General features: G+C 45.3%; 1 protein-coding gene across 1 annotated transcript; it reads left to right on the forward strand.

Moving 5' to 3' along the window:
- Positions 1–645: 645 nt before the first annotated feature.
- On the forward strand, positions 646–12,585 carry LOC133347807 (uncharacterized). The gene is made up of 8 exons (XM_061560429.1): positions 646–694; positions 1,932–2,040; positions 4,684–4,921; positions 8,297–8,451; positions 9,892–10,090; positions 10,560–10,670; positions 11,924–12,067; positions 12,280–12,585. Exons 2-8 carry the CDS (start codon positions 1,935–1,937, stop codon positions 12,491–12,493), a joined length of 1,167 nt encoding a protein of 388 aa, XP_061416413.1. The 5' UTR covers positions 646–694; positions 1,932–1,934; the 3' UTR covers positions 12,494–12,585.
- The last annotated feature ends 1,410 nt before the right edge of the window (positions 12,586–13,995 follow it).

Consider the following 13,995-nt stretch of genomic DNA (forward strand, 5'->3'; position numbering starts at 1 on the left):
CTAAGATTCGATTCTAAAATCGCGTCTGGAAAGGAGCCACAGTTACTGACTGCAGCGTCAAGGATCGCAACACACCTGGTAGCACGATTGGAATTGGGTAGAACACGACGAGAATTCGCCCTGCTTGGATTTGTGTAAAATCTCATCTAGTATTATTACAGACCATTGTAATGTTCACTGGACTTGTTTAAATTCTTGCTTTTAATTCAATGTAAACTATTATTTTCGTTGTTGTTAATACATTGAAAGCTACTTATTTGCATTGTGCTTTGAGATGTTATTCGTCGACGGAAAGTTTTACATCATACAAGGTTTACCAAACTCCAGTAATCGCGACCCACCACAAGACGTCTTTCCGCATTTAGCAATTGAACCCGCCCTATTCAAATACCAATTAACTCGTGACGCGTAGGCGATTGTTAAACACACAGGGGACGTAACTGAGTGCGTGTCGTGTTATATGATACGGCCAGATGCGGTCAGCTAACGGCCAGGTGAACCCACGGAGCTCGAAACATGACCAGGTGATTATATCTGTCCGCCTCGGGCCACTCCACACGGTCGCAGGGGGCCGGGTTCCAGTTCCCTCCGCAATGTTGCCCCTAAAAAGCGCGGCGCCCACCCGAACACCCTCGCTGAGCTACTCGGACATCAGACACGAGGCCGTAGCTCAACTCCCGCTCGTGCTGCACGGGTGAGTGATGGCTACAACGTCATCGTCAACAGTGGCAGCGCTTGCAACAGCAACATTTCAACATCAGCAAAAGCGGAATTCGTCAGCAGCAGCAGTGTTAGTCATCAAAACAGCAGCAGTTACCATCAGCAGCAGTAAAAGTATCAGTATTCATAATTATCATCATCGCTATTTCACCACGAATTTTCATCTTTACCACCATTTTATCGTCATAATTGGCATCCGCGCCACCAGTAGCAGCAGCTGAAACAGCAACACCATTTATCGTAATCAGCAATAGCATCCTTAAGCATTGCCATCAGCCAGGGTCAACTCCGTTTTTAGAAACACCAACACAACCATCAATATCGTTACGATTATAATAGTCTTTGGGTCTTTCGGTAAAGTCACATAAATAGGTTCAAATTAATAAAAACAACATAAACAAAAAACCACGACGTTTCCATCAGAACACAAGCGATCGTCATCAGGAAATATCTTATAGTTAAGTGGAGATCAATATTTAACCGCCTCTACGGGGAGGGTTTCCACTAAACTATAGGATCTTTCCTGATGACTATCGCTTGTGGTGTGATCGAAACGTCGTAGTGTTTTTTTGTTTATTTGATCCATTTTAACCTATCTACGTGACTTTACCGAAAGACCCATAGAATATGAATTCCTGCAGTCACGAAAGCTTTAAGTCAAGATCGTTACGATTGCCAAAGTGAGCACGCCAATACCAAAAGCCCACAATCATGGCTGTTTGCTGGACACATTCATAGGTCATGATTTCATGCTTTTCCAGTCGCGTAGACGGCTTTGGCTCGCTCAGATCTCAAAACCTGTCCAAGTGTATCGTGTTACATAATGCGTCTTGCAAGAGTATGTACTAATGTACGTGCTTGTGTTTTTGCTTTGTGTGGTTTGTCTTTGGTACATGGCAATGTGGATAGTGTAGTGGTTAGCGTACTGCGTTACTAAATCGAGTTTGAGTCCTGCTAACAGCCAACACCGGTGACGATTGTCTGAATTTGTCTTGGGCCTTGCCTAGGTCGACTCAGCCTCAAATTTGTAGCCTAGTGCGATGTGTAAATATCGCCACTCGGGAGACAACAAAAGCGGCCGGGCGTGGTGCTGGCCACCCACCCCCTCGTGTGGACCGTGCTGCTGGTCTTCACAGGTGCTGCTAGCTAACAGCGCTTGCCCCAACAGTCTGCTAAGGCTACACGGGGGATCTTTGTGTTTTTGTACACAGGGAATGTTTGCGTGCTCTGCAGGATCATCCACAATGGGCGGCACGCTGCTCTGGCTGTGCGCGTTGACTTCGGTGTCTTGGGAAGTCGTCTCGTCCCAGGACTCCGTCTGTAAGCGCCTCGCCCTCCCCAGGCACCAACCACCACGCGCACAGCGGCGCTGGGGATTAAATGACACCAGTGAGGAGGAGGAGGTTGAGGGGGAACACACAGCGAGCAATCCGGCTAGCGCAGTCGATTCTAACGGAGCTTGTTCATTGTTAAGCGTGTCCATGAGTTGTATCGATACACAGGCACTGGACAAATTCGTACGTGCGACGTCATGACAGCCCAGAAAACAGCAAGTTTCAATCAATGCACACATGTAATAGAGTTTTTTTTTTATTAGATCGCGTAAATATATAACTGTGTCGTTAAAAACCGCCACCACCCGACACAGCCAACTAGTAAGGGTTGTCACGTAAACAGAACGTGGCCAATTCGTCACTAGTACAGCATTAGTGTGTAGTGTATAGTAGTGTAGTGTATAGATTAGTGTAGTGTATAGATTAGTGTAGTGTATAGTGTCGTGTATAGAGTAGTGTAGTGTATAGTAGTGTAGTGTATAGTGTTTTGTATAGTTTATTGTATAGTGTAATATACTAGTACAGCACTAGTGTATAGTGTACTAGTGTAGTGTATAGTGTAGTGTATAGTTTAGTATACTAGTACAGCACACTGGTGTGTAGTGTATAGTGTAGTGTACTAGTGTAGTGTATAGTGTAGTATATAGTGTAGTGTATAGTGTAGTATACTAGTACAGCACACCGGTGTGTTGGAGAGCCAAGCCACAACATTTACAATCCGAGTACGACATTTCGCCAGTAATTACAACTAGCTTCATCAGGCGGCAGCCAGATTTGTGGAGATGTCCACCTGTTTCGTTCCTTTTATAGAGGCGTAGATGTGGTGAGCACGCTTCTGCGCCCTTGTGCAGTACAGCGTCACTAGTACAGCACACCAGTGTGCTGTACTAGTGACGAATTGGCACGTTCTGTTTACGTGACAACCCTTACTAGTTGGCTGTGTCGGGTGGTGGCGGGGTTTTAACGACACACTTATATATTTACGCGATCTAACCCCCAAAAACACCCAATTATGGATGACATTGGTCGCGAAAACCGACGTGTTAATACACAAATATTCTGGAAAGAGCACTCAAAAGCAAAAAAAATAATGCTTAACCGGGTGTTTTTTTTATGCATCCTCGTGTTGTTTGTAACTTACATTGTATTTCGATTTAAAGCTTTCGTGACTGCAGGGATTCATCTTCTTGGTTCTTTCGGTAAAGTCACGTATAAGGGAGGTAATACAGTGAGAATTATTTTATCATGTTTTATTTTTATTATTTTATTACCTCCCTTCTACGTGACTTTACCGAAAGAACCAAGAAGATTACATTGTATTGGCAAGCAGCCTGTAACGTTTCGTAGTGATGAGTTGGGGCAGTTTTTGGGTTCATGTCGAAGACGGGATCATTGTGTGCGCGGGACACCATCCTGCAGGGTAGTCACGTTCATTAGCGAGGCAGTGGTGCAAGTTGGTTGTTGGCCTGCCTATCGGGACACACTTTGAAGTATTGTCCTCCAGCATGTGGGTATTGCCTTCGATTTCGACTACGTGCACACAAAGGAATTGGTCGATATTCACAACGCAGCACCCTCCAGAACGAGCCTTGAGACTCGGTGAGGTCTTCCTCGGCAAACAAATACATTGATCTAAATCAATAATTTGTACTCGAGTAGCGTACAGCAGCCCTTCGGTCTTTCACAATCAAGGTATTGTGTTTTTTTTTTGGTCGTCCCATGGATATCCTGGCTCCCGCCAAAGCAATGAAGGACTTCCACTATTGGTGCTGGTCTGCTAACAGATTTGACCACGGTAGCCCAGTGTCCGTTTGAACAGTGCGATTCTCTTGCGCACCGCGATTTCAAATCTCCGGGAAAGTGTTCGTGATCGGTAGGACCAATGCACGTCAATTCAATTCGCGCGTCCTTTGTGTATCCACTGCTCAATGAATACCTCTCCGTGTCATGTCGGTCATCGGGGTTGTTTGACCATACACATCACCCATGCCTGGTTGATGATGGTTAAGGGTAGAGCTGTAACCCATCGCCTGCCACGCTCACGATCCAAGGTTGCAAACTTGATCCAGGAATGTTTGTTTTATTACATCGTGGTAAATGTAGAAGCAGCACGGGGGTCACAAACACATTACATACGACATGTACATTGAAAAACATGGATTTGAACATACGCAATTCCATGCATGTACCACAAACTTTAGAGTTGACATTGATGAATCGATTTAAAGCTTTCGTGACTGCAGGGATTCATCTTCTTGGTTCTTTCGTTAAAGTCACGTAGAAGGGAAATAATAAAATAATAATAAAACATAATAAAATACAATTCTCACGACGTTTCGGCCACAACGCAAGCAGCCGTCCTCAGGTGACGCTGTCTTCCCGACAGACCTGTTCTTCACCTGAGGACGGCTGCTTGCGTTTTGGCCGAAACGTCGTGAGAATTATTTAATTATGTTTTATTTTTATTATTTTATTATTTCCCTACTACGCGACTTTACCGAAAGAACCAAGAAGATTGATGAATCGATGAATCGTTGCACCCCTCGTCGCAGAACCTCGCCTCCAACGAGCGCGATAGCGAGAACTCACCGCTCGCTCCTCTCCGTGCGCCTCCCAAACCTCCGTGCAGATCACAACGTCGCACTGGGAGCTCAGGCCACGAGCACCGTCATCACGGACGGGAACAAGGACACGTGCTTGCCGATGAACTGGAAAACGACGGACATTCTGCAAGTGTATCTGGTCAACTCGACCGCCGTGCACGCGGTGTCCATCGTGTGGAACATCAACAACTTCTTTTACATCACTCCCGTGGCCTCTATTCACGTGGGCGACTCCCTCGGCCAGCAAGGGAGCAATAATACCAAGTACCGTGCGCGAGAGGGCTGTTACACCGCGACTCGTGGTCCTGAATATCTCGCGCAATTACAATTTATCCTCTTCTTTCGTATGGCCGATGTAGATTCAGAACAACAACTGCAGTTTCACATTCAGGTGGTCAAGGCACAATTTAACTTCAACATATATAAACTATTCTCCAAAACTTGATTCCACTTATGTCCGTTGGCATCAAGTCGTAACACGAGACGAGTTAATCATTTGGAACTTTCACACAGCTCATGCGACCACCGTGTTAGAGGACAACCCCACAGAAGTAGATTTCATAGCACTCCTTCCGAGGTCCCTTTCCGATGACAAATCTATCGGGAGCTGGGTATCAATTAATCGATTCACATCTACTTTGTCACATTTCAAATTGAGAATAATTAATGAGTCACCATCCGGGTCATGATTCAAGATTTTTAGGTTTTATCGTTGTCGCGCATGTCGGGTTACTAATTACTGAAGAGGTCAGGTCAACCAGTTCTATGTTGAACTTATACTGGTAGGAACCACCTGGTTCCACTAGCCCACAGGGGATTATTGTGTCCGTCCGTCGTGCATCAAAAAATGGGAGGGGTGGGGCTGGGTGGTGAGGGGAGGGTGGGGAGGGTGGGGCTGGGTGGGGGGTGGGAGGGGTGGGGCTGGGTGGGGAGGGGCTGGTCACCCCGTGGTGCCCTTATAAAACTCAACGTTTAACCTACTCACGCCGGCTTGTGCCCGCCCTCACAGTCGGCCATATTTGCGGAATACACCACGCCGCCGTTGACCCTGGCCATTGACCGAGCAACCCAACGTTCCTACCAGCTCCCTCCGCAGGAATGTGTTTTCGCACCGGACACAGCCAACCGTGCTAATCGGAGGTCCGAAATATGTTGATACTATGACATTGTTCAATGTAAGGTCCAAAAAATTATTATACGTAGGCTTTCACGACCAATATTGTGATTCGCAATATCCCAATTTATCCAAGGTTCATAATTAGTTTATTTTGGGTTGAATCGCCGTGTAGGTATAAGATCCATTTTAATTATAACCGTCCATCACCCGACAGGGCCAATCAAATCAAGTTGTCACGTGGGCGAACATGCCAATTGATTCGTGTTTTTTAGCAAATCCGGAGGAGTGTTTAAATGCATGTAACATTTGGAACAATGTTATACAACGTTTCGCTAGAGAGTACAACCAGCATTATCAGATGTTTACAAAAGTTCAGCTCTCGAAAAATAACATACAAGTAATACATAATAATTAATTACGAAAGTTATAAATAAATAGCTCTTAACCATTAAATGAGTGCTTTACAAAATGTGTTTCGGAGTATTTGACAGCATGGTAGCTCAATGACCGAACAATTTGTTTAGTTTAATGTGGTTTACATCTTCACTTTAAGCTTTCGTGACTGCAGGATAGGTAAAACGAAAATTACTAAAAACTACGACTACGACGTTTCGATCGCAACACAAGTGGTCGTGTTTAACAGTTGTGTCTCTCTGCTTGTGTTTTGATCGCAACACAAGTGGTCGTGTTTAACAGTTGTGTCTCTCTGCTTGTGTTGTGATCGAAACGTCGTAGTTTTTTGTTATTTTTTTGTACCTATCTACGTGACTTTACCGAAAGACCCAAAGAATAGTAATGTAGTTTATCTCTTGTGTAACCGTCAGAAGGTGTGTTATAAGCAATAACGATTTAAAGGTGCAATAGTTGGTTGAAAAAACTAGTAAGTGATCTTCATTAGCACCGGAAGTACAGCACAGCACGAAACAATACAATAAAAAGAAAATGTGAACTAGAATTATGTTTTGGGAAAGTGATATCATGATGAATGTCATATGAATGAAGAAATAAAAAATATATTGTACGGTTTTGCGAAAAATGATATCACAGCAACCGGAGTCGGTTCCCTCCTTTGGCTTCCATTATATCATTAGTCTCGACCATCAACAAAGTCTATGTCCTACTCTTAGATTTTTTCGGTAAAGCCACGTAGGTAAAAATACATAAATAATAAAAAAATACATAATGAAAATAAATGTAGGTCAGTTATTTTTTATACACTACAGTTATTTTGCGGTGCCTTTTTACACCTGATGAAGGAAGCTTTGTGTTGCCTCTGAAACGTCGTGATTTATTATTTTATTTCTATTATTATTTCTATTATTTTTATTATTTATGTTTGTTTTTTATTTATTTCTACCTACGTTACTTTACCGAAAAAACCTAAGAGTATGAATCCTTGCAGTCATGAAAGCTTAAAATCTAGAAGTCTATGTCCTGCCCAAGCTAACTTACTTGTCTTCGTCAACAAGACGTCTCCAATTTTGTATTTGGTCTCCAATCATTGTGTTCCTCCTTTGATCCCATGAGTGGAATTCCAAGCATGCATATTTCGCTATGCTTCTTCTCTGTGCACTTTTCAGCGTTGGTTCCATTGTCTTTGTCAGTGAACCATGTTTCTGATCCTTATATCATCTGTGGCAATTTGCAATGATTGAAAACTTTCTTCTTTTAGGTACGTTGGTATGCTAGTTTTCATTATCAAGTTTCTATTTATTTTCCCAACAGCACACAAACCTGCTGTCGCTTGCCTGTTAATATCATCATTTTGATTCTGGACCACCTTCAATCATTGTCGCGTGTTTTACAGTTGTGTCTCTCCAAAAAATAGAATTTCGTTTAGCGAACTTGATGTTACATGACCTTTGATTTTCTATTCATCTAGACTCTAATTTTTCAGCCTTCCTTGTCAAGTTTTACAATCCAGTCATTATAATAACTAATACAAATTCATTGCATCAATTATTTGGAGAACTTACAACAGACACGACTTGAAAATTATTTAGTTTTACGCTTGTGATTCAATGAGGGTATGGCAAATAATTTTAATTGGTGAACTGATGCGTTGTTAGGCACGATTATTACATATCTTTGAATGTTACAGCAGACCTATGGAAATCTCAGAACCTAATAGACCTCTTAGATCTCACAGAATCCACATGATCTCCTGATCCCTCAGAAACCTCAACATCTGCAATCTACACTATGGGAACCTCATTTGCCAGTAAAAATATGATAATTGTTTTTTTACCCTTCTATTTGGCAACAAAACTGACACCTTTTTACAAGGAGTCATGTTTGCATAGACCACAATACCTGCAGTCATAATGCAAACAAAAAACATAACTCTGATAATGTGCACTGTCCTTGAAGTTGATTGGTCCACACCCGAGACAGCTTTCCTTAGAGCCTAGTCTCACATGGGTTGGACCAGATGACGCCAAAAGGCGCACAACTCAAAGACAATGCACCATCAGAGTATGCAATCTATTTGTGCAAATGTGCTCGTGTCTCTGAGTGCGCAGGTGTCAGGACATAAAGATGGATCAAGGAAGCAGTATGTCCACCTACAACTGTGGAGGAATAAATGGCAGATATGTGACATTGAATTTAGACAGCATTGCGACGTCTTACATTTGTGAAATCATGGTATCAGCGACTCCACTGAAAGAGGGAACTCGTGAGTACTAATTATGACTTCATAATAATCTTGTGAAAGTATTGTAATGTGCTATTGCAGTGTTGATAATGAAAAGTATTAACATTTTTACAGAGGGTACTGCATTAGGACATTTGATCAGTTGTGTAATAACAGCGCCACCGTCACCTGGATTATTCATGGGGCATGTATTTCATTCTTCAGCCATACTTATCCATAGTGGGATTTATATCTGGGTGACAGTTGAGAGGCGGTTCCACCAGGGAGGCTTCGGGAACGTTCGGGAAGGTTCCAGAAGGAGGCGTGGCAAGAGGCGGGGCTTAGACCTGGGTAGGGGGATATAAGCAGGACACGGAGCAATGCGAAGGGGTCGGTGTGTCGAAGACTGAAGAGGAGCCCCGTCGCTGCTGCTCCGCCATCTCCATCAACCACGTGGTGGCTCGTCCTTCAGCTGCCCAGCCGCTCCTTAGCGCACCGTCAGCCAGCGGTGTGCGGGAGAGCGGGTGAGCGCCACGTGGCGCGCGGCAGCGTAGCTCCGCAGAGAGTGGAAGCCGCAAGCAGGACGAGGGAGACGTGTGGCTGTACCGAGCTTTTATTAAATAAACAACTTAGCCCCTCACCGTGTCGGAGACAACTCATTTCAGTTGTATTAATGGACGTTTGGCACGAGGGAGAAGAAACCCCACAGATAAATGGGGAGCTCAGCGAAGTGATATTCAGCCCATTGCCGTAGCGGAATCTCCCGGCCACCTCACAGCCCAAATTGACAACACCTGATATGTATGTGTGTGTGTTTAACTTTTTTGGCACCGTACGTAGCCAGCCGTGTCAATCAGAGGTGGGGGAGAAGGATTACACACTAAACACAACAATCAGTTGTAAATAAATTAGTTTTTCAATTTCCCCAACGATCTTCTACTCACAAACTCAGCGGATTGTGGGAGTAGTGGCCCTGGCGTTAAATAATCAAGCTAACAGCCCCTCCTGGTTGGGTCAGAAATCCACCTGCGTCACTGTACTCTAAAGGCTTCATCTCATTGGTAGAGAAAACCGAGCTGCTCTACTCGACTCTCTCAACCCCACATCCCCTTACAGCCACCAAATGGCAGCCCAATTGATGAAACTTCTCTAACCACTCGACCTGGCCACAAATGATCGCTCAACGAAGTGGCTTATTACGTGGAAATTTAAAGCAGCCAAATACTCTAAACGCATGTTTCCAAATGTGGAGGGGAAACCCGGAGGACCCGGATACAAATCCACACGACCACGGAGAGAGAGAGACTCGTAAACTCCAAATATACAGCAGACGTCAGGGTCGAGATCTAACCCACGACCTCCTGCATACCAAGCGAGGTAGTAAACACCTCGCCACCGTGGCGCCCATATGAATATATGAATATTCTTCGAATAAATGTCCAGCGCCGGCTGTGGTGGCTGCCTTGTCTTTACTGAACGCAGAGGTGCTGATGTACGGAGTGGCGTCTCAGTCGAGCAAAGTGGCGCCTGGTGCAGGGCCCTGGAAGGCCCTGGACAGCCGCGTGGACAACGCCTCGGCCCCCACGCTCTGCATGGCCTCAACGGCGGTGACCGCGGGACACGGGTGCAGCATCACGTACATGGACTGGGAGCCATGGTGGCGCCTCGACATGATGCTGCTGTAGGTCGTCCTGACTCGTCACGCGTTGCCATGTTACACACTCCATTTGTGCCATCAGTGGGATGTAAATAGAAAGTACGTGGCGTTTTCAAAGATTCGTAGAGCTCCACTGTGCCACGAAAAACCCTGGCAAATGTCACGCCTGCTCCTTAAGACATCTTAATGGGCATCTTTATCAACAATATAGCAGCATACCTTAAACAGGTACCTGAGAAGTGCATTCAGCGCATGTCAATCAAATCATATGTTTAAAACTCACAGCTGGAATGAGCCAAATTAGGTGAACGCCTCAATCACGGTTGCGCATACAGCCATGGGCGTCTGCGCTCGTCTTTCCCTCTGTCCGTCCTCGTGCCTCCTCTTTCCGTCTTGTGCCGGTTCCGTAACTCCTCTCTGTGCCCTACCTCCTCGCCCAACGGGGCCTCTCGTTCGAGCCCCACACCTCCTCGCGCCGTCTTCTCTCCCGCAGCTACAGAGTGAAGAGCGTCACCATCGCCGGTCGTGGGGACATCAATGGCCTCCGTCTGTTCGGAGCCGAGATCCGCGTCGGGAACTCGGTGACTCGGGAAGACAACGGCATGTGAGTTGTCCCACGTTACGAGGCGGTGTGGAGTGTATTGTTCCTTATTAACCTCCCAAATCTGCTTGCTTTTCGACATTCCGGGTCGCTGTGAAACCAAATCAATTGGCATATAATTTGCCAACGTGACCAATGAATTCGATTGGCTTTGTTGAGTGGTGGAGGGTTACAGTTACAAGCATTGAAATTGTAGCTATATGACGGCCTGAGCCCAAATAAACTCATGATCAATGTAGGTCGTGAAAGCCTACGTGTCAAACGAACTCCACTGCAATGGTGTCGTGTACTGAGGTGACGGATGGGATTTCGATTTGGAACTTCCACAGCGAGCAGAAGCAGCAGCAGTTCAGCAACCTCTGGCAGAGAACAGCCCTGGAAGATCACGTCACAGAATTGCTTGTGAATTGCTCACAACTGTATACCCCCCTCTTTATCCCCACGAGGGGCACAGTTAAAAAAAACCCAACAGCCCAAGACGTGCTCCACGCTAAGATTTCTGAAACTCCACTCATCGCGGCACTCTACATATCTGCCACATTTACCATGTTTACTTTCCTTCAAAAAGTAATAAAGTGCAGTCTACGTCATGCGTGACACAGGAGAACGCATACACAAGATGTCTGCCTGAATTTGAATGAGCGCTCTCCGAGTTATGCGGGACGTGTTTAGCAAGCGTCAGATGCGTGCAGTGTCTGACCACCTCATCATGATTGTTTGAGCGTATTTGGCATTTTTTTTGCCATTCTTGTAACGCAAGGCTTATCGCGATGGAGGACATCGTGTTTCACAGAGGCGGTTGCTTTTGTGTCGTTCCAATTGAGTATTTTGCAGGCCATTTTTAAAATTTGGCAAATTTGGATCTTGACGCCAGCAGACACTGGCCAAAGTGTTTCTAATGACATCAGGGGACATTTAATGCCCACTGTGAAGCAGACGGTGCGTTTGTATCGTCATGGTTAATACACCCGCAGTAATAACCAGGGCAGCCTGCCGTTTTCAAACCACGAACCTCGTCAACAAGCGGCGAACGCGCGGCCACTGGGCCCACGTCATCGCCAGGTGACTTTATTGGTATTCGGTCACCGTCACGAGGGCCTTGCTATGGGAATGGCGCAAATACCAAAAGTCTTTAGAGGGAGGTAGATTGGTGAACACGTGTCCCTGTGGTCAAGGAGCACGACTCTCAATCAGAAGGAAATTCTATTAGGGTGTTGGCATATCTAATTTTTCACTGTCGGATCCATGCAATGCAGAGCACAACTGAGTAAAGAGTGGTCTCCTCATGGGCAGCCTGGCCGCGCAGTGGAGCGGCAGTCAATGGAGAGGACTCGAATAAAGAAACGACCGCCTGCAGAGATGAAATCCGCTCGCACAGCAGTGAAGCGGATTGTGGGGAGGTATTCATCCAGCAGTGGATATACTCTGGCCGATGATTCAATTGGTGATAAATAGGACCAAGACAAACGACGGCCTTGTCAATAGTGCCGACCAATGGCAGTTTTGTGTTGTTTATGATGTCATGATTGAAACTGATATCAATGAAGTATTGCTAATTAATTCATCAATGTAATATTTTAATGAAAGCCAATGATGATGTTTCACGGCGCAGATGTGACCAGGATATATTCGTGACTTCTGGACAGTCGATGGAGTTCCATTGCCCGCCCTGGCTGGTTGGCCGCTTCCTCACAGTGGCCTTGCCTGGGCGGGTGGACAGCCTGGGACTCTGCGAAGTCTCCCTCCTGGCAAACCCCATGCTTAAGAGTAGCATCTTCTGGAAGAACGGCATTATCAGCACCAGCGATTCCACCACACCCTACTGATGCACCTCCACGGGGCGGTTTATTCATTTAGGCACCACGTAAATGGTGGCCATTTTGTCATCATCAATCTGTAATAAAGCTCGTTGAGGCGACTTCTGGAATTCGTCTTTTATTCAACTTATCTTGCAGTTTACTTCACGCTGCTGATAGGCAGCGTGAGAGGGACAGATATATAGAGAGAGACGCACTGCCACGTGGCAACTCGGAGCCCCGCTCCCACGTGGCCTACCCCCTCTGTTCGTTCCCGTTCTGACCACGTGTCGTTCGTCTCCACCCCTATTTAATACCCAGGTCACGTGGTACGTTTCCGCCAATCGTCGTTAGCCTGCATGGAATCTTCCAGGCTCCCTCGTCATCTCCCGGGACCACACTCCTGACTCATCTCCCCATTGGCTGTGGCCAAAGCCAGCAGAACCAATCCTTATAGCTGTCACCTTTCCGTCACGTCAGGGCCATGCCCCCAGGGTTCCCCCCATTGGCTGTAAACCAGGACCGGCAGAGCCAATCACCATGACGAGTTGTGATACGTCAGTGAGCCGGATATATCCTCACATTACAAATCAGTACCATTTTCATCCACTGGAATGTGTTGTCATGATAACCACCGCGACCATCATCGTCGTCAGAAAAATCTGCGCGTATAACCACTTGAATCACAAACAGCACGAGCAGCATCCTCGTCATTGTAAGGCCAGTTAACAGCAGTCTATTCAACTGAATGGTAGCATAAGTACACTTGACAGCTTTATCGTTGTCATCAACATCAACAATACAATCACCGTCATCATCAAGATTCATCATACTCTAATATATTATATAAGACTTCTGTAGAAAGCAATATTGATAACAGTGAAAACAATTACTTGGAATTATGCTACATATAAATCATATGGATATAAACAAATTGGAATGCATTCTACAGCTAATACAATATTACGTGTGCGGATTAGTGTATAACATTGTATGGTTTTATGCATTCTTCATCATCATCATCAGTACACCAAATCATCATCCGCAATCACCCACAATAAAGATGTTAAACATATACCACTACATTTTCTGTCACCAACAGTGCCACTATGGGACCTTCTTTACCAGTGGCAAAATATAGTAGTAGGTTTTATCCTTTAAACTGGTACAAAACTGACACCTTTATACAAGGCATCATGTTTGCAATAACCGCAACACAAGCAGTCAAAATGCAAACAAAAATAAAGATCTCTGATAATGATAATAATATGCACTGTCCTTGAAGTTGATTGGTCCACACCCGAGACGGCTTTCTTTAGAGCCTAGTCCCCATTGGTGTTGGACCAGATGATACCATAAGGCGTACAACTCAAACACAGGGCAATATCAGAGTATTGAGAGCTCGGGGTAAGCATTTACTCTATGAGATCTCTTTTACCAGTGGCAAAATATAGTAGTAGGTTTTTACCCTTTTAAACTGGTACAAAACTGACACCTTTATTAATGGTAATTATCAGAGAGAAAGCTGTCTC

This window comes from Lethenteron reissneri, chromosome 26 (genome assembly GCF_015708825.2).
Source record: "Lethenteron reissneri isolate LAM-NWPU_2019-01 chromosome 26, ASM1570882v1, whole genome shotgun sequence".
NCBI lineage: Eukaryota > Metazoa > Chordata > Hyperoartia > Petromyzontiformes > Petromyzontidae > Lethenteron > Lethenteron reissneri.

Excerpts from the sequence above, each read along its gene's own strand:
- LOC133347807 (XM_061560429.1), top strand. The coding sequence starts at position 1,935 with ATGTTTGCGTGCTCTGCAGGATCATCCACAATGGGCGGCACGCTGCTC. Across the intron at positions 2,041-4,683 it reads CTCGTCCCAGGACTCCGTCT|ATCACAACGTCGCACTGGGA; the intron begins GTAAGCGCCTCG and ends ACCTCCGTGCAG. Across the intron at positions 8,452-9,891 it reads TCCACTGAAAGAGGGAACTC|AGGTGCTGATGTACGGAGTG; the intron begins GTGAGTACTAAT and ends TACTGAACGCAG.